Source organism: Cryptotermes secundus, unplaced genomic scaffold (assembly GCF_002891405.2).
Source record: "Cryptotermes secundus unplaced genomic scaffold, Csec_1.0 scaffold599, whole genome shotgun sequence".
NCBI lineage: Eukaryota > Metazoa > Arthropoda > Insecta > Blattodea > Kalotermitidae > Cryptotermes > Cryptotermes secundus.
In genome coordinates, this window is record NW_019730109.1 from 1,415,123 (window position 1) to 1,440,852 (window position 25,730).

Below are 25,730 nucleotides of genomic sequence, written 5' to 3' on the forward strand. Positions count from 1 at the left end.
TCAGTGAGCAGAGGAATATCCTACACGAAATAAGAAAACGGAAGGCTAATTGGATTGGTCATGTTTTACGCAGAAACTGCCTTCTAAAAGAAGTTATCGAAGGAAAGATAGAGGGGCGGATAGAAGTGACAAGAAGACGATGAAGAAGACGTAAGAAGATGCTGGATGACCTTGGGGACAGAAGATGATACTGTCATTTGAAGGAGAAAGCTCTAGATCGCATTAAATGGAGGAATTGTTTTGGAAGAGACTGTGGACCTGGCGTCTTGACAGATTACTGATGATGATGATGATATTCAATAGAACGGGTTCATTCTTTGTCTTCATAACGCTTCTTCTACCATGGGTTATTTAAACACGCGATCTGTTTTCAGACTATATAGTCTGGGATGTTGGGGTGATAAAAAAGGATGTATTGAGAATAATTTGGAAGAAAGCTGTCGTGAAATAATCAAGGCACTATATAGGCATTTGATTGGCGAGACTGAAGAAAACCACACGGAATTTAAACCAGGGTTACAGCTGTCCCGACCTGCACTTGAACCGAATACTTCCCGAATATAAGCATACTGCGCTATCTCTAGGCCACTTGTTTCTTGATGCATTCAGATCTTCAATATGTGTAGGCCTATATATATATATATACACGTGTGTGATAGATGTGCCTTGTTTACTGGTACGATATTCTGGAAATCGTCACTTAATTTACGTACAACAATCAGTTCTAACAGTTCTAGTCAGATGGCTTTCAGGAACTAATGTGTATTATGAATTTACGCAGGTTTATGATGTTCACTATTTGGCATTGAAGTACTAAGTGGCGAGACAATAGGTGAGACATGTACACGCAGACACGAACGTGATGATACTGCAACTCTTGTCACTTAACTTTGCATTTATCATTTGCGAAGTTCATTGATGATCAGAATATCATCTAGGTGTCGTGAAAAGCCCGAAATATGTTCATGTTAAGTGATTCAAGCAAAAGAATTTTTGGGTCTTGGCTGCCACCTCACACATGCTTATCTTAAATTCTGTTAAAAGAAAGAATAATACTTGAGCGAAGTGCTGCGACGCTACGAGCAGCCATTAGTCGTGCTCGAGAAGGCGCTGACTGGCTCGCTACTAAACGAAACAAGAAAGATATTTGAAGAATTTTCCTCGCACTGGTTACTTGATATGAGGACCTTAAAACATGAAATTCTTACACTGCAAGAAGCCAAGCTGAAGCTTCAAACTTAGAGGCAGATGATGTGATAGTATTAATCGTCATCAAAATCATCAGTATTTGGAGCTTTCTATTATTGCAGCTGCTGAATAAGTTGACTTAGCTTCGGGCGTCCTTATTGAACATGTACAAACCATTAATTGTTTCGGAATAAGATCTGCTTCTATTGTTTCAGAATGATTGCTCAGATAAGAACTTCTCTTCTTAATTGTCTTAATCGTATTGAATACATTCGTCCTCTTCTATTTGTTGTATATATGATCTGATCTTTATGCATATTTATATCCTGCCACATTTCTGAGAAATTTCATATCTGCTGTTGCTTTCTTTCGTTCCTATTTGTTGTTGTTGTTGTTGTTGTTGTTATTATTTTTGTTGCTGCTGCTGTTGCTGCTGTAAATGCCCATACTTCACAGCTGTATGCTACTTTCGGGATAGACATATTTTTACAAAATTTCATCTGTGGCTTTTCCTTGTCTTTGTATACAGTACTGATGCTATATTCTTGTAAATATATTTAAATTTAATGAATATTATTTCTAAATAATTATTCCCAAAGAGAGAAATAGTCGTAACTATACAACTATTTTTTTTTGTTGTTTTTTGGGTGTGGGGTGAGACTGAGTCCACTTGGTACGTCGGTCACTAACTGGACTGTTGTACCAGCCACAGAAAATATGGTAAGTGTGGAGAAGTAGATGCAATGAGAATTGGCAGGGGAAAATGAAGTGCTCAAAAAACTTTCTGCAGCACCGGTTTGTCCACCACAAATCCCGCATGACCCTACCTGGGCTTGAACCCTGACCGCCGCCGTGGGAAGCCGGCAACTAATCGCCTGAGATAACACGGCCGATAACTATACAACTAACTGGGAAACTAAACTACCTTACTGCGTGGGACTGAGTCTTTCTTGAGAACCTAATAATTTCTGAAAAACTCAAGAAATTCTCAGCAATTTATGCTCCCCGAAGGTTCATTAATTCTGCTCATAAAAGTCTGGTTCCTATTCTCTGCTGGATGAGTCCAGTCACATCCTCGCACGATATTTCTCTCAGATTCATCGTAATATTAATCTCCCATCTAAGCTTATATTTTCCGAGTGGTTTCTATCCTTCAGACTTTCCTATCAAAAATCTGCATGCATTTCTCTTCACTACCATGCAAGCTACATGTCCCACAAATCTCACCCTTTTTTAGTTTACTCATCCTAATAATATTTCGAAAGGTTTACAAAAGGTGTAACTCCCCATTATGCAATTTTCTCGAACCTCCTCTTACTTCCTCCCTCATCGGCCCCACTATTATCCTCTGTGTCCTTTTCTCAGATCCCTTTAGCTTACGTTCCTCATTTCATGCGAAATATTAAGTTCCGCGCTCTTTCAAAGCAAAAGGTAAACCTAACTCGTTCGTACAAATTCTTGAAATCTATAAATAGCCGATGTACTGCTCCAGTACACTTCCACTCTCTCCTTCATTATTTAAGAAATGAAAGGAACCTGACCAATTGTTATTCTGTTACACGTTGAAATCCACACTGCTTATTCTACGTATGGATTTAACATTTAAGGAATTATGTTGGAAAATATTTTCAATGAAGTTGCTAACAATGATATGCCTTGATAATTATTACAATGGGATTTGTAGTATCATTTGTAAAAGAACCAATTCTAATATAATTATTAACTTTGTACATTGAAGTCTAATGCTTTGCTTTCTGGTTGGATTAAATCTGCAAATTGTATCAAAAAGTTGGCTATTTATAAACTTTATTTCCTCTAGTTCCTATATAAATATTAAAAGATGTATGCTTGGCACTAACTTCACCGACAAACTGCGGTCGCTCAGTCGGTATAGTTCGCATACGAATAGCTAACCTGTGTATATGCCACTTTGCCTAACGTGGTGAAGTTCATGTACGTCCAGTACTTGAGAGAATTTTTTTGTCATCTGTTTAAACTAATGTGGGAATCTACAAGCGGATCGCCATTTTCATCTTCTACCAAGTAGTTTTAGGTTGGTAGTGGTTACTAAGTTCATTTCTGCCTCTACGTAATTCTCTGTTCTTCGTTTTACTCTTTCCTTCAAGCTCGTTAATATTGTCTTCCTGCCATTACATCTTTCTCCTTATGAAATAGCTACAACCTTCGCGTCTTACATGGCTGAAATTATAAACATTGCTTGTCTTGCATGCTGTAGCCGTTACATTTTAACTTGTTTTTTAATCCAATAGTTCGAACATTTTTCATCAAACCGTAATTTATCCTGCTTCAGCTAGTAATAACATAGACTCTCTTTGGTTGAAATGTTGATGTACTCTTTAATACGTCACCCGAACTATGGATGTCATCATCATCATCATCATCATCATCATCTACATTTTCCAAACCTGAGAACCTGTTGGAGATTTTGATTTGTTACGTCCTTTACTCTCCGCCTCTTTTTTTCTTCTTGAGAATGAATCTCTCTACATCAAATTGCTACTTTTCTCGTTTACCTACTGGCAGTTTCTTGCTAATTTTTACAGCAGTCAGTCAACAAACACCAACTTTTCTGCAAGACAGGACATCAAGTGTGCAGGAGTGCCGTCTCATATTTGCCAAGACGCGATCAATCTGTGTGCCTTTCTAGCAGGAGAAGACCAATTGATGTATGAACCCTGCGAAGGGAACAGAGTAGTCTTGCAAAATTATTAATTTAATAAGGCAAAGTTCAAAGCTATAACTTCTTTATAATTACTAATACCATATAAACTCTCATTCTCAACTGCAGCTTTGAAGATAAAGTTTCTATCTTTACTGGCCTTGAAATTTTCTAATAAAATTTCACGCATTACTTAGATAATTGACCGAACACGCTACAGTATCCCGTAGTATCCCACATATCATCGAATTTATCCTTAATGGGACATGCACGTTCGGAGAAATAATATCATACCAGCGACCTCCGACCTCTGACCTCGTAGCTTTTTATACTTATTATTAACAAACTTCACTCTCTGAACTGCTGATACTTTTTACTTATATCCAAAATATCCTATATCTAATTTATGATGGCGTTCCCATTGCTGTAGAAAATATATAATCTTCAGTTGGCTCAGCGAGAGCACTGTCCCATTTGACCTCCTGTACTCCCATACAATACAGCTTACACGTTGTTTATTCTCTTGCTGCTGTTCTCAATGAGTTTCCACGTTCCACGTTCCAAATATCACACCTATTTTCTGTTCCTTAAGTAGTCCCAAATAATCTGTCCGAGGTCCTGTGTAACATTACATGACATGCTGATATATTTAGGGTGGAATTATTATCCCCACTTGAAACCCCAAGCTGAGGGAAAATAGTTCATTCTAAGCTGTTGAAATTATTTACTTGTTTAATGTGTTTAGCGTATATCATAATTTCTCGTCTTTTAGTGTGTGTTTCTCCAAAAGCCGGTACTTTAGTCTTATTTTTTATAAATTAAGCAGCTTTTCAATAGTTTCCTTAACGTTTATTTCCTATTATCTTTCGATCGTCAACAAAGAGAAAGGTAGTGATTCTGAATTTTGGAATTAAAATGACGTTTGTTATGCAGCGGTATGGTCTACAATCCCACTGCTATCGGCTACTACGCGCCTTTGGAGAGACAGCTTAACTGACTCAGGAACTCCGAAAACCTGCGCCTGCTGGAAGGATCAGTAGGGACTGGAGGTACTTCTAGGAGGGTAGTTCTGGGTCGTGCCCGAATCTAATCTTCACTTAGTATTATTCGTATCGTTTCTAGCCTTCAGAAGTTGTGAGTTCTCGGGAATAATCTTGTAACACTGGGGTCCATTAACATCTACATTTATTTACACCACTTGCTTAATAATTAGGATGTGAATTTGTTACACAACAACACGGTTATCTAGCCTTAGGTCGGTCCCTACATACATCTCTCTGCTTCGACAGCAATACTACATGCCTGCACTTACTTTGATTACAAAGAAGTCTGACGGTAAAGATGCAGCTCATCGTCGGTTTCATGGCCCCCTTCGTGCGAGATTCACGTAACGCTGTCAGTAGGCTACCGGCCCTAGCCTCTCCTAACAATTTTGATCTCCGTGACCATCGTTACCGACCTCAGGACTATACAACTGTATAACGAAGATCGCTGCCAGTCAGCACTTCCTCATACTTTCCATCAATATTAAGTTTATCATGTTCGAGTCTAGGCCTAGTCATGGGATTTGCGGTGGACAAAATGTCGCTGGTGTAGGCTGCGCCATAGCTCAAGTGGTTAGTCGCTGGCTTCCCACCGCGGCGACCCGGGTTCGATCCCTGGTCTGGTCAAGTGAGATTTGTCGTGGATAAAGTGGCGCTGGGGCAGGTTTTCTCCTAGTACTTCGGTTTCCCCTGCCAATCTTCATTCCACCAATTTCTCCACAATCACCCTCACCTGTCATCAGGGGCTGGTACAATAGGCCAGAAATGGCCGCAGTACAAAGGACTTAGTCCCACCCCACTAGCAATAAAATAACATCCAAAGATACAGAAATTTCAGAACAAAGTGCTGAGGAGAAGAGTAAATGTCCCTTGGTACGCCAATAATAATGACATCCATAGGGATCTTGACATTAGGATGGTCACTGCCAAAATTAAAATGAAAGCTAAGAAGCACGAAGGTCAGCTTCACCAGCACAGCAACGTGGAAGCGATACAGCTTCTTGGCGATAGGACAGTGAGAAGGTTCAAGAGGCTCAAGCCGTTTGTAAGTGTAAGTGCACATTAGTGTAAATAGTGCGATGCCGACTCAAACCGTTTGAACTAATGTAGTACAAGTGAGCGTTAATGTAAATATACTGACATGGGTGTGACAGCAGTGTGCTCAAGGCATCAGATGCTGGGACACACCAGTGGGCGTAGTCTCAAAGTTTAGTTATACTCGTAGTAGTAGTAGTAGTAGTAGTAGTAGTAGTAGTAGTAGTAGTAGTAGTAGTTTGAGTGAGAATAGAAATGCTCCCTAGTCTCGGACTAGTTGCATTGTTAAAACGTCAAAAACTCTGTATATTCAATTTCGTGGCGAATTTAGAATATCGTAACTGGGAAATATGGTACATCGCGACTGGGTTAGATTTCCTATGTAAAGGAAAAAAAAAGGTAAAGTTGTCCTGTACTTAACTAAGTAAGCCCTACGCCATGGAGGCGTTTAGAGAAATGGATGTATAGACCCATATTTTCTTGACCTCGGCGCTGGTTAGAGGTGAGTGGTCAGCTTCACGTCCAGGCCGCTTTGCACCCGGGGAAAGAGCCCCCTGGTATCCATTGGATAGAAGGTTGGATGGACCCAAAGGCCGGTCTCAACTACATGGAAAAGTGAAAATTCTTGACCCCACCGGGACTCGAACTCTGATCCCTCGATCGTCTAGCTAGTAGCTAGTCGCTATACGACTGCGCTATCCCGGCTCACAGATTTGCTACTTAACCTTTGAANAAGGTAAAGTTGTTCCTGTACTTAATTAAGTAAGCATTACGCCATGGAGGCGTATAGAGAAATGGATGTATAGACTCATATTTTCTTGACCTCGGCGCTAGTTAGAGGTGAGTGGTCAGCTTCACGTCCAGGCCGCTTTACACCCGGGGAAAAAGCCCCCGGTACCCATTGGATAGAAGGTTGGATGGACCCAAAGGCCGGTCTCAACGACATGGAAAAGTGAAAATTCTTGACCCCACCGGGACTCGAACTCTGATCCCTCGGTCGTCTAGCTAGTAGCTAGTCGCTATACGACTGCGCTATCCCGGCTCACAGATTTGCTACTTAACCTTTGAAATTGAAAATGGGTCTTTAAATATATTGAGAAAAATTAAAGAAATTTATCTATTCATTTTTTCTCTCCGCAGAAGGAACGGATCGGTGTTGTGGACGGGTCGCAGGCATCGGGGTTCCTCTTCTACACTCGGCTTGGCCTCTCAGTCACAGAGCAAGCTGGTTTACCAAAAGACAAGGTGAGCTTTCTGCATTTTGAATGATTTTCCCGAAATCACTTTTTTAAAAAAAATATTCCTTTCCTACACGTGCACTTGTTTATGTATGCGTTGATTTTATATATATTTATTTGTATTATATTCCCATGACTCTTACCACATCACAAATATTATACCTTATAGCATCGAGTAATACACCTGACGTGTATTGGGGAAATACTCCGTTCTATTCTTTAACTGGACACTGGCCATCCTGAGTTATTTCCCTGGTTACACTCAGTATTTACAGGTAAGTGCAGAGAGAGTGCTTTAAAACACGCCAATACGACTCATTCTCAAAATTCCTTCCAGTTCCCTAGATAATTCCTTTCCCTCGCTCAACATTCCTAACCGCCTCACTAATGTTTTCAAAATTGACATCTACAATACAAGAATGAGAGCTTATCTACTTTACAACAATGTAGGTGTCGGTGCATCAATTTACATGTTGGTAACAATGATACTGATATATTTTGGAAACACAAAAATCGTAAGTCTATCAGAACCTGAAATTATAAAACAACAAATGTTTCAGAACAAACAGAGAGATGTACAGGATGATTCAGAAAGATGGACACAATTTCAATTGGCTATATTTCCTGAACTACATATTGCATTTGAATTCTGTAAAGTGCATTTGAAAGAGGATGCTGTAAAGTTTCTAATATTACCGCTAGAGCACTCCAGCACCGCGTCAGTTGTAAGCGAGATGGCTACTATGCAACACAAGAATTTTTTGCATTCGTGAGTTCAGTAAAGGTGAGTGTGCGACTGCGGTGCAGCCTGCATTTCATCGTAAGTTTAACATCCAACCTCCAACGAGGAAGAGCATTTATCGTTGGAATAAACAATTTGATAAAACTGGCTCTCTGTGTAAGGATAAAAGCCCGGGCCGATCGCGTGTATCGGAGAACGTGGGATAAATTCAGCTACCGTCTTGATGTTATCCGTGCAGCCGGAGAGGGGCACATTGAACATCTATAAACTTCCGTATATGTATAATCAAATGTACTTTACAGAATTCAAATGCAACATATAATTCAGGAAATATAGCCAATTGAAATTGTGTCCATCTTTCTGAATCACCCTGTATTTCAAATCCAGCGTAATAGTTTTTTCTTTTGAATCGAATATATCAGAAATTCATCAATTCCCATGTTATTTCATATATTTGACTTTTTACGAGCGACGTAGCTCTGTATCGCTATTCATAACAAAATATACAAATTTAAAAATCCGGGACGAAAAAGGATTTTGTAATTTTACAGCCTACAGCATTCAAAGGTGGGGAGCGCGGTAGTGTAGTTTGTTGAGGCAATATGCTATAATTCGGAAGGTGACGGGTTCGATTCCGGATGAAATCTTTTTTTTTTTCAGTTGACGTAATATTTCCAGCAGCTCTATGGCTCTGGGGTTAACTCAGCCACTAACAGAAATGAGCACCAGGAATCTTTCTGGAGATAAAGGACAGCCGGCGCATAAGGCTGACAACCTCAACGCCAGCTGTGAGGCGATTGTCTAGAAAATATGGGAGCCTCGACGTCTCACAACCCTATGGGCCTCCATGGCCTCTTACAGGGATAGCTTTACAAAATTCAAAGTTTGTATGAAGTGTGATTATTCATGAGGTGGAATGACACGGAATAATGGAAAGGGGGAACGGGAAACTTCCAGAAACCTGTACCCTGTCTAGGTGAAGGACAGATGTGATGGTTATATTGTCAGCTACCTACCATTAACTGATTAAGATGCAGGATTTTGCTCTGTTCATTTTCGGTCATAGTAAATGAGACTGCCATTATTTTCATGGACGCCGGCGGGGAAGAAGCCAGATATTGCCCCTCATCGCCTAGTATTTGAAAAAACAAAATAATAGAAAAGTAGAATACCAAAAATTGAAATTATTTAAAAATTAATTTTTGTTACATCCTGAGTAAAAGAAAGGGGTTTATCAACTATGTCAACAAAATAGGCTTAAAGGAAACTTTGTAAATAAATTTTCTGGAATTTGAAACTCGCAATGGCGCCCATGAATATTTTATATGTGTACTGACCTTGCGTTATTAGCACACATGTTCACATTTCTGTCTTTACGACATTTAATTTTATTCTCCGTTAATATGCCTTTTCTTGGCTGAAAATAATTGTGACGCAACTATTTCAGATTCCACTTTCAAATGCCTACTATTATTTATTTAGGAAGAAAAAAGGTAAAGCTCTCCCTGTAACAGATCGTGGAGGCCCATAGGGATTTGAGACGTTGAGGCTCCCACATTTTCTAGACAATCGGCTCACAGATTGCGGTAAGGTTGTTAGCCTTACGCACCTGCCGCTTTTTAATCCCCAGGAAGATTCCTGGTACTAATTTCTATTAGAGACTGAGTGGACACCAGGACCATAATGAGGCTGGAAGGATTAGGTAAATTGAAAAAAATCCACCAGACTCGAATCCGCGACCTTCCGGCTTGTGACATATTGTCTCAACCAACTACGCTACCGCCAATTTATTACTACTGTCATGACTTCCTATGATTTACACATTCTCATAGGCAAATTTACAGATTAATCTGTTAGTGAGAAAAAAGGTTATTTTTCAACTGACAGAGAGAGCAGAACCTCTCTCTGCAGGCCGCAAACTTTCCCGAACGCATAATACAAGGCAGGCAATGCCGACCGAAGTTTGAAATGGGAACATCCTGCATACGCGCCAGTCCCATATTATGACCGCTAAAAATGAGGTAACAAAATGTGCCGTGATAAGAAGGCCTTCATTTCGAATTTCGATATGGACGCCGTTTCTTCTGACCTTATTTTTCACGGTTTATTTCAGCAACAACAGAAAAGTCCTGGTATTGTAATTAAAATAGGCCATATATGTCATTCTCAAAATTAAGACCGGCAACGTCATGAAAATTAAAAGTGAATTAAAATGTTGGAAACCTATAAAGAAGTATAAATTATGAAGAATGCCGTCTTCTGGGATGTGGTGCCATGTAGATCTTGTGGGAACCGACGTTTCGGAGGAATGTGTTGCCTCTATATTCAGGGTAGAATAATTCGGACCTTTTTTAGGAAGTTTAATGACATGGATTCCCTCCTCGTCATGTTAGATGATTTTTTTTTATTTCTCTTAACGCATATCGGATCCGACAGCAGAATTCCATACCCAAGGCGGGAGTAAATCTGGACTTTTCAGATTCTGCCGCACATGACATGTCCAGGGGTAGGGACTAGCTCTACCGATCAGGACCAACTGAATAGGTTTTACTTGAAGACGGAGACAGGATCCAGTCTCTGAAACGTTATGTTTTAAAAAATAAACAGGACGGATTTTAGATAAAGACAAGACTATGGATAATGTCCAGAAACATAATATTTTAATAATAAGGTGGAATAGTGCATTGGTAAGTGGATGATCTTTCTTTCTGAATTCACAACACTTTCTGCTTAAAAGATAGGAAAACTTCTCTTTATACGTACAGCGAGTTAAAATGGATTAATGGCCTTAAAGAGTATGATACTCACTTGAATGGGCAAAACAGTTCCATTCAACAATGTCTAAAATTTTGTGCTGGCTGTGATATGGGGGCGAGTTTTGCATGTGACTGCATACAAGGTTAACAGTGCAGTATGCATTAATACAAGATTAATGTGCGTCATGTACTTTTGCTTACACATCCCTTGCGTGTGTTATGACCGTTTTAGTAGACTCACTATGTGTACTTATGTACAAGTACTACCAGCGAAAAAGCAGTGCTAATCGGCGTTGTGAAGCTCAGTCAATTTGAAATCCGTTTAATGGTTTTACTCACATAATGGAAAATTATTTATCTGCTCGGGAAATGGCAGACATACATATCACATATGACCGCGCCAATGGAAATTCTTGGGAAGCACGTGGCCTCTACGCAGGACATTATCTACAGCACAGAATTCCTTTCCCTACATTACAAACCAAACTTCACCAGCGGCTAAGCAAATCTGGGCTTTTGCTTGAAGTGCGTTGGACTGCGGAAAGCCTCGATCAGTTCGAGAAGATTTGAAGAAGATCCCTGAACCAGTGTGCGAAGAATTGCAGTTGGTCCGGAGAATCCTCCATGAACACTCACTTTACCCATACCACATCCAGCGAGTGCAAGTTTTCACTCCTCCTGAGCTTCTTGCAAGGGTGGTATTTACCAGTGGTTTCTCACAAAATGTGTTGCAAAGAAACAGTTTTGGGATAATATCCTACCTACTGATGAGGTGGGATTCACAAGGAACACTATTGCGAACTCTCATAATGCCCATGTTTGGGTAGATGACAATCCCTACGCCACAATGCCATCATGATAACACTGATTTTCCATCGATATGTGATGGGAAACTTAGGTGATCAGCTCTTTAGGACTATTTTTTTTACCTAACAGACTAATAGGTTCAGTGTACCATAGTTTTTTTGGTGAATGATTTAACAGTGCTTTTGGAACGTGTGCCTCTTCATCAACGACAAGAACTATTGTTCGTTCATGATAGGGCGACACCTCATTTTTCCAACATTGTCAGATAACACCGGAACCATATTTTGGGTGAAACTTTATAGGACACGAAGTCCCGTTCAACTGGCTTTCACGATATCCTGACCTTAATTCTCTGGATTCTTGGCTGTAGGAACGCCTAAAACCTTCGGTGCATTCAGTGCCGATCAGTGACTTAGAGGCATTACCGCAAAGAGCAGAAAATGCCTCTCAGGAAATTCTAGTGAAACCAGGATTTTTCAACAGAGTGGCCACCTCTGTGCAAAGAAGAGCTGGGAGTTGTGTTGAAATGCATGGGAACAATGTGCAGCATGCCCCATATTTTAGCAGGCATTGATTTCTGGTCGTGTATTGACTGGAAATTTTTTGCTCATTTAAGTGAGTACTATACCCCATAAAGACTGGAACCCATTTTTAACAACTTTTATCGGCTGATGAACTTCTATAGAAGCATTCAGAATGTTCTACAACACACTAATGAACTTAAGAACGGAATTCGACTGTCACTGAAATGTTTGCTTTTTATGTAGGAACTGAACAGCATGTCTCCGTCATTTTCCCTTAAGCTAGTCACCTCTCTTCTATCACTGGAATGGAAGTGCTTTTGCACAGTGCAAATAAAGATAAATAACGCTAATAGTGTGAAATATACCTGCGTATACATATTTAACACTTACTTTATCGCCACATGCTAGACGAGTTGTTGATACGTGTAGTTAATAAATAATTATACGTACTTGCCTCAGTCCATCGCGATATTTTGAATTCTAAAGAGACTAAGTACTAATAAATTAAACGCTGTCTCATTTAGCTGGCTTGGCTTTTGTGTTGTAAGGAGAGAATTCTTAAATTTTTCTGAACATTTTATACCAACATGAAAACTGAATATTCCCCGAGATTCCGATATTTAATTTGAACTGTCTGAATATCTAAATTCTAGTGAATATTCAGTGCTTCTTTCAGATGGTTAACTACATCATTAAAATTTATAATTCTCAGTTCCTCCTGATAATGTTGCCAATTCCAAAACTTGTGTAAGAATTCTGCCCTACTGGGAAAGTTCAGTTTGGAATGTCTATATTACATAAATTTGACGAATTCGAATAGGATCTAATCGTGTCAGATGAGCGTTTGTTCAGTCTGCTGAAACGGCAGAATATTATACTAATTATAAGCAGTTATAGCAACCGGTTAACACCTTTCATCTCGAAAGCTCTTAGCTCAGTTATACATATTTCGACGTTCCTAACATTGTGAATCCCATTAACTTTTAAGAGGCGGCAGAACACATCCTTCTGCCTATTACAAATATGTAGGAATCTGCGCGTTGTTTGTCGTTTTGATCCCTTACCAATCAAAATAATGACATCTATCCCCTCTAAAATGCTCTTATGCCTCGACACAAGGTCTTGTTTGTCCCTTTCAATCTTATCCATTTTGTCTTTGAGATTTTTACTTTTCTTCGTGAAAGTTCTACAGTGTTAATGTGTAACTTCTGATTTATGGAGAAGTCTGAGCTCAAGAATGTTCTGCTGCTCCCTAACTGTGATTTATATTGTGACGATTTATGGGCGAGACTAATAATAACGGGATTGGGGTTAGATGGTTGGATTTATTAACACCTTCTTGTACACTCACTCATAATGACAATCAATTACAGTAACTCAAAATGATTGACTGCTTAGGACTCGTTCATTCTGATCTGATGTGATCTAATCTGATCTGATCTCTCTCTGTTCTGCTCTGAAGTACGACTGACAATTCTGAGTCTGAGTCTTAGTCTTGAGTCTTGTGTTACGACCGACGGTCAGTCAGCCAGTCTGTCTTGGAATAAAGCACCCACCTGGACTTACGACCAGTTCTTTTATTACTGTCAGACAGTTGCGGGTTTGTTGATATGGCGGGCTCTCTCTGAGGAGAGGACGGGTCTGTTGTGTGCAATTACTGCTGGCCTACTCCAGAGCGGTCATTTTCGGGTCCGAGTCCCGTGGGACTTGTGACCATATATTGCTGCTACAGATTCGAGAGTTTCTCAAACCTTCATTCTCAAATTCAAAGTTACTTTACGACTGGTTGTTTACCGCCAATCAGTTTGTCTCGGCGCCAGGCCCCTTGAGGCCACCGACCATAGATTTTTTTACCAACTGAACTCCTGTGGTAACAGTCACTATGTAGCATCCTCTCTGACGAGATGATAAGTTTGTATCTTACGAATATGTACCTTTATTCTGATCTGAATGGCCTCGTATATAGCGGAAACGCCTGTTGATTCCAAAGCGACGTGTTGGTTTCCAAGAATCTGTTTTCGTGGAAACATCTTTCAATTCATATCACAGGAAACTTGTTCCGTAACGAGTTGGTTTCCAAGAATCCATCCCTAAGGAAACGTGTTTATCAACTGGTTCTGTCAACGCGTCTGCATGTCACAATATGTGAACATTCTCAGATAATCTCCATTAATTATTTTGGATGTTATAACCATTGGATTTAAACTGAGTCCTTGAATATAGCAGTTTTTCGGAAACTTAGGTCAAAAACTAGTGTAGCAATTCTATTTCATAGTAACTTAGATTCTGTCATAGTGAAGTTTTGATACCCTCTCATATTTTTGCAAGTTTTCGAATCTGCAAATTGATTTTGAATTTTAATCGGATACTCTTTTTGAATTTCACATTGTTTTGCTTCACGTGTTTAAATTTTTCCTTGTCAGAAACTGCATTCAGTTCCAACTTGCAGAAAGTCTTACTCTACCACCTGCAACAGCCACACGATTGTCATCACAGTCGGTATCTATGAAAAACTGGACATTATTTTTACATGAATATCATTTCCAGTCTATCATGATAAGACCAATCTAATTATGTCTCTTGTTATCGGGATAATTTTAATGTAACTTACTGAGCACATTTTAATATTATGGGAATGTTGCACTCTTGAGAGTTCAAGGTTACTACTTTCAGTACATTGTTGTTATTAATATCATATCTACTCACGCTCCAAGTTTCCGCCTGGACAGTGTCTCAGTGCATTTTGTGCTAAAATCGCCTAATGTGGTTTTCCCGTCAAACTTTAGCCATTCATGGAATACAGGCTCTGGAGAGTCTTAAAGGAAATCTTTCGTAGTATCGTTTTTTCTTCAGCTGCACTTTCAGTAAAATAACATTACACCAAAAATCTGTTAGTGTTATATACGATGTTTTTCATAAACTCCACTATTTTTGTTACTGATCTAATACCTTTATGTATGACATGTCGCGTCCCTAAGAGATCATTAACATTCCATTCTATAGAAGAATGTATAATCCTTTGAAAAATTGGTAACTAATTTAATATTGAATTTATTTGATTTCCAATGAAATTTAATTATATTCTAATCACTCGTGGAGAAAATATACCCAGTTACAATTTTGTAGGCCAGCATGTCCTATAAAAAAAAAAGGATTCTCGATCACAAAATATTATTTTTCTGAAAAGTGCCTCTAACAATTCTTTTCATTTCGCCAATCTGTATTACTGAAAATCTCATATAAACCCTCAATTACAATATAAGTAAATAATATTTGTTTTAGATTAGCAGAAGGCCGAGTTCGGCCAAATATATACTTGCAATAATTTTGCACTTTTTTTTGTCTGGCTCATCTTACATTCTTTGCTCCCACGTATCTAACTTATTATTTGCTAATTCTCTTTCCACACTCTCAGTAAACCTGACATAGAAATTCTGCCACTCCAAGTTTCGAATATCATATCCATTTCTCTAGGCTTTATTTTTTTTCCAAATTCCGAAGCCCCGTGCGTCACTCCGCAACCAGCTGTCTTTTTACTGTTAGTAGAACTGGAGGTCCACCTCTCTTTTTGGTTGTCCGCAACTAATTATTCAATGTATTGGCTGCTATACTTAATCTCTGGAAGCCTGAAACTATGTAATGCTGTGGTGACAAGCGAATCACATTTTAAGTAATAAATAGGCCTACTTGTTTACATCTGTATAAGACAATTTTAAAATCGTTTTCAGAATTTCAAGAGTAAAAGTCATAGGTGCTGGGAATGATAGTATTCCTTCAGTTTAGTAATTTGTTCTCTTGTATGGGAATCATAATGCGTATGAGAATGATGAGTATAGATACAGAGTTTATTGAGTGGTGCGGGAAAGGAATTTGTTGCCTTTTGAAGAATTGATGGAATTTATTCCTGTTGACGTCCTGTGGTGTTGTCCACAGACATGGACGTTTTTCGGGGCTCGGTGAAAGAGGGCGTCAAGTCTACTATCCCAGTTGTGAGTGCCGTTATCATAATGCCACAGGGCGCGAACCGGGATGAGACGTTCTGGAGGCTGACGCCATCGAGTCCCGGAGCGGGGTCTCTGCACAGTGTGGCTAGCATAGATACAGTCGCCTCGACAGAAAACGGTATCATCAAACCAGAGAAGTGGTGGAGCACAACCCTCCAGGTGGCTGTGCCGTTCTTCCTTGCCGGCATCGGCACAATAGGGGCTGGACTTACTCTGGGCGTCGTTCAAGTAAGTTCACTTTTCATTCATTCATTCATTCATTCATTCATCTGTAATCTATCAAGACGACAGGTCCACAGTCTCTTTCAAAACAGTTCCTTCACTTGATGCGATCTAGAACTTTCTCCTTCAAATGAAAATATCCTCTTCTGTCCCCAAGGTCATCCAGCATCTTCTTACGTCTTCTTCCTCGTCTTCTGGTTACTTCTATCCGCCCCTCTATCTTTCCTTCAATAACTTCTTTTAGAAGGCAGTTACCGCGTAAGATATGACCAATCCAATTAGCCTTCCGTTTTCTTATTTCGTGGTTCACTTTTATACTGATTTTATATGGGGGCACTAAGGGCTGTGGCCAGAAATTTTCGCGGAAACACATGTGTTACTCGTACGTGAACCAGGGATCTATGCCGTTTCTTCTCCTTTCTCTGAGTGTGTCTTTCTCCGTTCGGACACATGCCCGACTCTTGCACATAGAATAGACTAAGAACATCGAAAACAGTTTTTCTTGCCATATTGTAGATTAGCCTGAATTCGATCCTATCGTTTTCCGGATTCAGTTATTAAAATTATATAAACGTATTTAATGATAATAATTAAAGTTAAAGTTGCTCTAGGCCTATTTAATTACACACTACACCACGAGGATGTATGGAATAGTGGAGATTACCTCTATCTTTCTTGAGCTCGGCACTAGATAAATATAAATAATTTAACTTTTCGTTTTCAGTTACTACAGTACACTTATGCTTTGAGTTATTCACCTCTTTTGTTTCATTCATTAAATGTTATTACAATCTGCATTGCTTTATCTAATAACTGTACGCCATAGATAATATTATTAATTTTGTGGCATGTGGAACACTTTGTTTTATGCTGCTCGCTATTATGAACAATAACAATAACAATAATAATAATAATAATATTTCAATTCAATTCTATTCTTTATTATTAATATGCCGAGTCAACAGCCGCAAGGCCAATTACAGACACAGCACAGTGCAGATGAATGAATTACATTATAGACAAACTTATTAAAAGTCAAATACAAATTACAGGTAAGTACTTGGAAGAAATAATAATGAATAAAAGTAAAAGTAAACAAACAAATAACTGATAATTATAACAGTAATAATAATTTCATTATCATTAAACTAAGTGTTATTACGAATTGAGGAATGAAACATAAATATTTAATTAAGAAATGAATAGTATAGATTTTCAGAGGATAATAATAATATACGTAATTCATTTTGTTTTACTGGACATGCAAATAATAAAAATACTAGCAGTTATACTATATTTAAAATTTGTTTGGGTAGAACATTCCTGACTCCATTCTACCCAGTTCTTTATTTATTTATATGCTGAGCTCGAAAGTCAATGAATAATAACGGTAAAGCTCTGACCTTTATAATGCATGTGGTGAATCAGCAGCCACAAGGCCAATTCTGCAGGAAAAGAAAACAATGAAGTACCTAAGGAAAATAACGGTAAAAAGTACATAAGGCTACATTATACTATAAAGTAAGCGAAATTGTCCAAATGCATAAAATTTGAGCACCATACAGTGGGACTATGCCGTAATATAATTTTTCACTTCGACACTAGACGGGTGTGAAGGTCACCTTTATCCTCGGTACCCATTCAACAGGTGGCTAATTGGGCCCAGAAGTCAGTCTGGATATGTTGGAGAAGAGAGAACTCTGTCTTGAAGGGAATATAACTCCGGCTCATAGCCTAATCACTTTATAAATCCATCCTGGCTTCAGTTATGTGGTAGGCCTACTAGCCACTGTCAAAAAGAGAAGCAGTTCGTGTATCATTTTAGAATATTATTTGATCAAACAAGTATCTTCTGGATACATCAGCGTCTTTACGAAGAGCATAACCAGCTGACAGGCGTCCAGCCTAATGACACTGTGGGTGAATAGTCAGGATTGAAGAGAAGATTGTCTGACACGAGTATTATGGTCAGAAACAAGAATACCAAGAACTTACACAGAAGGGAAGGACACAGCCACGAGTATATATATATAATTACAAGTATGAAGAAAAGTGCATTAAAAGGGAAAAATCCTTGCACAAATGTATGGAAATTTAAGAAAAGCCTAAAACTTTGGTGTTAACAGGCATAACGAAAAAAAAAATGATTATAAGAAAGGGCTACAGATTTCAGCTAGATATGTTTAATGATATAATGATACAAACTCCGTCCCAAGTGCAAACAATATATTATGTGTCCTTGATCTTGCTCTTTCACACTACATGTTTCGGCCTCAGACGTCCATCATCAGGTGTATAACACTCACGTTGCTGTCACACTGCACCCAGCCCAAAATTTAACATTTAAAAACACTTTCCTTGTTCTTATGAACATCTACTACTTCGTTGATATCTGTCTGGTTTGTAGATTATTTTACACACGTTAATTTTGACTTTCCTGTAGTAGCACTATAAAATCTTTAGTTCTAATTTTAAAATCCTTTAAAATTTTTCTCTAAATTTTAAAATTTAAAATTGTTTGGGTTACTCGCCCTATGTCTAAAGTGCTGCAGCGGCTAGCTCTTGTTTCCACACTGTATAGGTGTTATCCTGTGTAGTCTTCTTGTGTGCGTGCCGCTGCTATTCTTTACTACGTGTGCACACGTAGTAAAGAGTTTGTATCATTATATCATTTATCGTATAGAGTGCAACAGGATGCTTAAATATAAGATATGTTTAAGCTTGCTGGGGTCTTTAGAATAACGGAATTACATAGAACAAGGCATATTCTACGAATTCTATTTAAATTATGTAAGCTGTAATATCGAGACACACAGAAGAAAATGAAAGTAAAATTTTACGGTGCGAACTGGACCCAGAAATGCAATAACTTAAGTAACCAACTTGACATACCAAGGACAACGGTTTGGAGAATTTTGCATTTTTAAACTTAAGGAAGTAGCGTATCTTATTCAAGTGCGTGACTACCTCAATAACAATTTTCGGAACACATGGATAGGCAGAACTGCACCGAAACATTGGGCGCTATGCTCCAACGACTTGACACCATTAGACTTCTTTGTTTGGGGCTTCATTAAGTTTAAAGTGTACAAAACAAAAGTTCCTGATCTTCATGACCCACGGCAACATGTTTAATTAGAACCATAATCATTGACACCCAACATACATCTTGAAGTTTTCAGAGCTACTGTGAAACGTTGAAAACAATGTCTTGAAATGAAGAGAGCAAGTGAAGCTGTACTAAACATGTTACACAACAATGATACCCATAACATATCGAACTTTTATTAACTTTGGCCAAGCCGTTCTGTAAAATGGATCGAGGCTTTTGGCTCACCTGTACTTTGTCCTTCGTCCTGTGTTCTGAAAAATATTAAAGACCACAACATTTCAGAGACTGGATCTCTTTCTTTCTTCAAGCAAGGCGTTGGTAGGCATTAGAAGACGGAAAGAGATCCAGTTTCCAAAACGATGTGTTCTTTAGAATACGGAAAATGAAAAAAGCCCCAAAACACCAGTAATTTCAAGGATTCACAAAGATTATGTCAAAACATGTTCCTCTGTCTGGTAAAATGTAATGCAGGTTTTATTGACGTTGAGTCTCTTAATTATTGCCGTGCACCACCCATGTATATCCCCACCAATGGTGTCTCCACCACATCATGGAGGTGGGTTTGAGTGTTCCTGAGACCCTGAGAGTTAAGCCGGCTGTAGTGTAGCTACCGTGCGTGAGGCTAACAACCTCACACCGTGAAAACTAAATTGTTCAGATGCCACTTAATCAGCCTCTAAAATATAATATATATGACGAGGTAGATAAGAAGACACAGGTTGAGATGGTTGGAAGATGTACGTGATGATCTCCATAAAATGAAAGTGAAAGGACGGAGAGGGAAGATGAAGAATAGAGAAGAATGGAGGCAGATTGTTCAGGGGCAAAAGCTCACTTTGAGCTGTAGCGCCGAGGGGAAAGAAGCCAAGTATATAGTCAATACGCTTATCAGGCTGAAGTAGCGAATGATCGTAAGGAGACTTTACGTACAAAATTTTGATTTCCTCCATAAAATTAAGATGATTAAGGAAATTAATTGCATTGCACAAATAATTAAAAAAAAAACATTGTAAAACAACGTCCTGCCGGTCACGGTAGCCGAGCGGTCTAAGGCATGTACTGTCTTCGCTCGCTTGGAAACCGGGATCGTGGGTTCGAATCCCACTCAGGGCATGGATGTTTGGTGTGTATGTGCGTTTTTCTGTTTTTGTATACAGGTAGGGGCTTTGCGACGAGCTGATCACCTGCCCAAGGAGTCCTACCGAATGTGTAAGATCTAGAAGAAAAGAACCGAAGTGAACGGAGAAGTTCATGGCGGTAGGCGTAGGTCCACTGGGGCTGTAGTGCCAAGGAAAAAACGTCATAAAGACAGATCCTTATGGAACACAAGACAGCGCACCAAAATAACAAACATGACATAATCTGCTGCTTAAATACGCACCTACTCAGCCAGTTAATGTAACCAATAGATAATCCATAATCATTAGATTTATGAAGAAGCAAGTTATGTGGGACAAGGCCAAACACGCAACTGAGATAAAGAAGAATGGCATCCAGTGGTGCTGAAGTGCAGACTGTGAGAGTGATGAAACTAAGAAATATATTATAAGGTAACTAAATTAGCAACGTTAGATTTGGATTTAGTGATACCATGCAGGCAGGGATTGAATTTATACTTAATGTTGTCACGTATCCCGGTACAGGCTAATTATTAATGGGTTCCGTATTAGATGAATCGATATATTGGTTTATTCACCAGGCGGAAGTACAATTAGTTGTAACATAATCTTACTGTAACTATAACACTTCATAACTACGAACAATTACTACAATTTAAAGGTCACTGTAACTACACCACGTGAAAAAAAGACTTCACTTCTGACTTCTTCTGACTTCTCTTTGTCTTCTGTCGTATTATATCTTCTGTTGATCAGTTCTCTCCCTGAGGTAGGTTCTGGTCGAACCTCATAGAGATCCCCTCCTTCAACAGTAGAGTTATTGCGTTCCTCGCCGTTACTGTGCTTTGGATGTTTGTTGCAGCGTGAAGAGTTTTTACCTAGCCGCTGTAATGTAAACCTGTTTCTGTATGCGTTGCCTACGAATCAATGTCTTCAGTACTTCCTCTGTTGTGAGTATTGAGACCTTCGCTACTAAGTAACCGAAGTTCTATTGCTGACCGTGTTACACGAGGTTTTCTGGTTCAATATCTTAATGCTTTGAGCAAGCCGTCGCCATATTATGAAAAACACCTCGTGTGGAGACGTGTGGAGTAACTCTACCGTAGGTCTACGAGTCATAGAATGCGATGAAATGGGAACCGGTACCTGGGCTTATAACTGGACCGCCCTGTCATTGGGAGGCATAAACACAGATACATGATTCTCCAGGTTGGTGGTTGGCCTCAAGGCCGACGATCTTGCTCTGTAAAGAAATTATTGTTGTGAAATCCGCAGAAGTGAAGCCCGGTTGGCCTAATTCGAGGTAAATCTGGCAGAATCTTCTAAGGACAGTAACGGCTACAGAGAGCTCTTTTGTCGATGATGATGGTGATGATGATGATGATGATGATGATGATAGGCATGGTAATCTGTATTACTACTACCACTGTTTCTCATAATAGCAATAACAATAACACTAAAATCTAAAGTAGTAGTAGTAATAATAATAATAATAATAATAATAATAATAATAATAATTCTATTCTCGAAACCAGAAATTTCATTATGCCTGCTCGTATGTTTCTACGGGCTTTATGATGCAAAGGGATATTTGAGTTTTTAAAAGAAATCGTTGGCCGCGATAAAGGGCAGACCAAATATTATTGTAAAATATAAACTGTCATTTTGTTTTACGTTTATGATTTTCACATATACATCCAAAGTTTTATTCCATGGCCATAAAAGGGTCGCGAAAAGTTGTAGGTGTTAATACAGACATATTTGGGGCACTGGGTGCCCTGTCATAGCCGTATATTTTAGTTACAAGAGTTAAAATATTGTAATTGCAATAGTTATGCTGTCTATTTAAAAACTTTAGTTTTATGTGGCAGTTTTATGCTATACTGATGGAAGAGTATCGTGATCTTCCATGGATACTCCAGAAAAATGATTAGTGCCTCAAATATGGTCATATAATCGTATATTTAGGAAACAAATAATACATAATTAAAACCATATAATTCTTATTGTGGAGAGGGGAAAAGGATAACAAACAAATAATTCAAAGAATCGAATATATCACGAAACACATTGCAAGTGTAGTTAGTGTGTAATAAATTCTGTACCTTGAAAATATATTAAGAATGCTTGTAGGCCTGTAATTGCTCTCAAAGTCATTAGGCCCATTACGGAAGCAGGTAAGGTAAAGTAACGCTATCCCCGTAACAGACCGTGGAGGCCCATATGGCTGTTAGACGTCGAGGCTTCCACATTTTCTAGACAATCAGCCTGCAGATGGCAGTGAGGTTTTCAGTCTTACGCGCCGGCGGCCGCACTTTACTACTTTTTTGGACTATCCGAAAGAAATAATTTCAGGTCCAGTGGTGCAGATTATCTCTTTCTAACGGACCAAACTGAGTCGGCATCTCTCCAATTCCGAAAAGTTTTGTGCTTTGAAAATTCTAGAAATTGGACAAACTCCGAACTCCCAGTAATTTCGAGGATGCAGCAGCATCTTGCTTCCGAATGGTAGAGAAATTTTGCTTTCTGAGCTAACATGTTATTTAAAATATATTTAAAAACAGGTATGTATGAGAATAACCAGACTACTTCTGCTACTACTACTATTCCTACTACTACTACTTATTATTATTATTATTATTATTATTATTATTATCATCATCATCATCATCATCATCATCATTAGGTTACTATTATTATTTTAATACCCTATACAGATGTATCGGTCGGTCACGGTAGCCGAGCTGTCTAAGGCATGCACTGTCTTTGTTCGCTCGGAAGCCGGGATCGTGGGTTCGAATCCCACTCAGGGCATGGATGTTTGTGTGCGTCTTTCTGTGTTTGTGTACAGGTAGAGGCCTTGCGACGAGCTGATCACTCGCCCAAGGAGTCCTACCGTATGTATAAGATCTAGAAAAACCGAAGTGAACGGAGAAGTTCATGGAGGTAGGCCTAGGCCCACTGGGGCTGTAGTGTCATGGAAAAAAAAATATATAGATGTATCAGGAAATTCGATTTCTTCCTAATAATGGCCGATACTCATTTTTCTCTTTCCTGCTGTCAGTTGAAGTGGTTCAGTTCGTTTTAACGGCCAAGCCGGTCAGATCTGTCGGTATCGTTCTGCCGCCATCTTGTATAGGCTATATATCTCTATCCCAGGTTCTTCCCTGACAATGAAAAGGACATAACCGCGTATCTAGGGTACTAAGCTTTAAGTCTCCTGATGCATTACTCAGTCCTCTTCGATGTAGCAGGATTGGTATACATACAGTTTCAGAGTAGTCTCTCACTCAGGGTGTACTCAAGGTAGACCAGTCTCTGCACAAATGGACTGTGCTATACAGAACTATATTTGCACATATATCTTCAATTTACACTTAAGTACCTTGTAATTAGGTCAATACTCCACGGTGCACTGTCGGCTACTTGATCTATTTGCCCTCTGCTCACGTTTACGTAGTACTAACGCTACTACTGTTTCTTTTTTTTTTCCCCCTTGGCACTACAGCCCCAGTGGGCCTAGGCCTACCTCCATGAACTTCTCCGTTCACTTCGGTTTTTCTAGATCTTGAACATACGGTAGGACTCCTTGGGCGGGGCTACTGCTTCTACTCCTACTAATTATGGCTACTCATTTCAGTTCAGTTATTTGTTCGACAACAGCAAGGGAGTCAATTAAAGGCAAGCTCTGAAAAGAAAACATAATGACCCTCACAAAAAAAATACACATAAGTATGTAAAATACGGGTCGAATAAGGCCTTTCAATAACAAGAGAACGGACCAAAGAAAATAAAACTTGACTCGCATGGACTGAGGTAAACTCACATGTTAAATGATTAGTCATTACGAGTGATAAAGTCTAGGAATGAACTGCAAACTCCGATAAAGTCGGCAGGGAACAAAATGCATATGGTGGTAAACCTGTCGGAAACTAGCAAGTGGCAAAGTAAGGTATGCAACTGCCTCAGGATACGGTTTGGAAATACAGTATTAGTGAAGTACTAAAACTCTCGGGCGATAGCCGATTTTGTTCCCTCTGTGGGGAGATCTCGTGGATTTCCTCAGTTTTTAGATAGTAATTCAGAACCCTTACCATCAGAGAGGCAACACCTGCTTCCTCCCCTAACATTTCCTTTCGCTGTAAACCTACATGAACAGGCTTGAGTATTAGTTAATGCTGAATAAACTCTGCAGTTTATACAGCATCTTAAATAATCTATAAACTAAACTCCACACGCCGTTTAACAAAATTTGACCAAATACATCAATAATATTTGTGACAACCCACAACTGTATCAATAAACGTACTCCACTTCTGGGTTTCAGAACTGGGCTGTGTTCAGGGATGTCACTTCCCTACTCATCCTGGTACCTCCATTGCTGGGGTTGAAAGGCAACTTGGATATGTGCCTTGCGTCACGTCTTTCAACCCAAGCCAATATGGGCAAGATGGATTCATGGCGAGAAATCTGGAAGATGATTGTCGGCAATGTTGCCGTGGTACAGGTAATGAGGGATGTCTCGTCTGCAGCTCTCTCGAATCTTGAACCCACCTTTCACAATGCATAATCAGTGCTATTTTAATGACCTTTGTACTTGAAATTATCCCCAATCAATCAGTCAATAAATTGATATAAATATTGCAGAAATGTTATACTATACGTAGATATAAAGACCTCCAAAACTTGTTGCCAAGGACAAATTATCTCGAATTGTGATATAAACAATTAACTGAACATAAACGAAACCTAGCAACTGAATTTTACGTTCTCATAGCCGTGATTATTTAACACTGTTGTCTCATGAGATATGATTTGCTGTACTTTGCCTACATCCGCATCACATCCCAATAGACCATAATACTACACAATTTTAAATGCTTAAGAGCATACATGTAGCTATTTTTTCAGTGTCACATTCTCTCAGATCCTTGAAGAATTGTATCTTCTGGGATATAACGCCGTTTAGTATGGTAAAATACTTTTAATTTCAATGGACTACATGGTTATATATTCCAGAAGATATACATCTTCGTAGGCACAGCTGCGACAACTTGAAATCCAACATCAGTTCCTTCCTTCCCTTCTCTGATGATGCATTCTGCAGTACAAGACAAACTTACAAAATTCTCCCAAAAGCATATACTTGTAGGCAGTACAATCTTGGGAGGTCTTCGGTTGATACAGTAGCAAGATTTATTATCGTACTTATAACTGAGTGTTTTACCTTCCACTAAACTTTTCTTGTGCGATCAACAGAG

At 39.1% G+C, this 25,730-nt stretch overlaps 1 protein-coding gene across 2 annotated transcripts in view; it reads left to right on the top strand.

Moving 5' to 3' along the window:
• The window catches only part of LOC111866163 (solute carrier family 41 member 1), a 122,343-nt gene that overhangs the window by 81,627 nt on the left and 14,986 nt on the right, over nucleotides 1-25,730 (top strand). Inside the window, exons 3-5 of one of the 2 annotated variants that reach the window (XM_033752137.1) lie at nucleotides 7,087-7,191; nucleotides 16,030-16,245; nucleotides 24,797-24,976. In XM_033752137.1, the coding sequence (XP_033608028.1) occupies nucleotides 7,087-7,191; nucleotides 16,030-16,245; nucleotides 24,797-24,976 (501 nt within the window). Of the gene's footprint in view, nucleotides 1-7,086; nucleotides 7,192-15,946; nucleotides 16,246-24,796; nucleotides 24,977-25,730 lie in introns of both variants that reach the window. The other variant, XM_033752138.1, reaches the window with a different exon arrangement.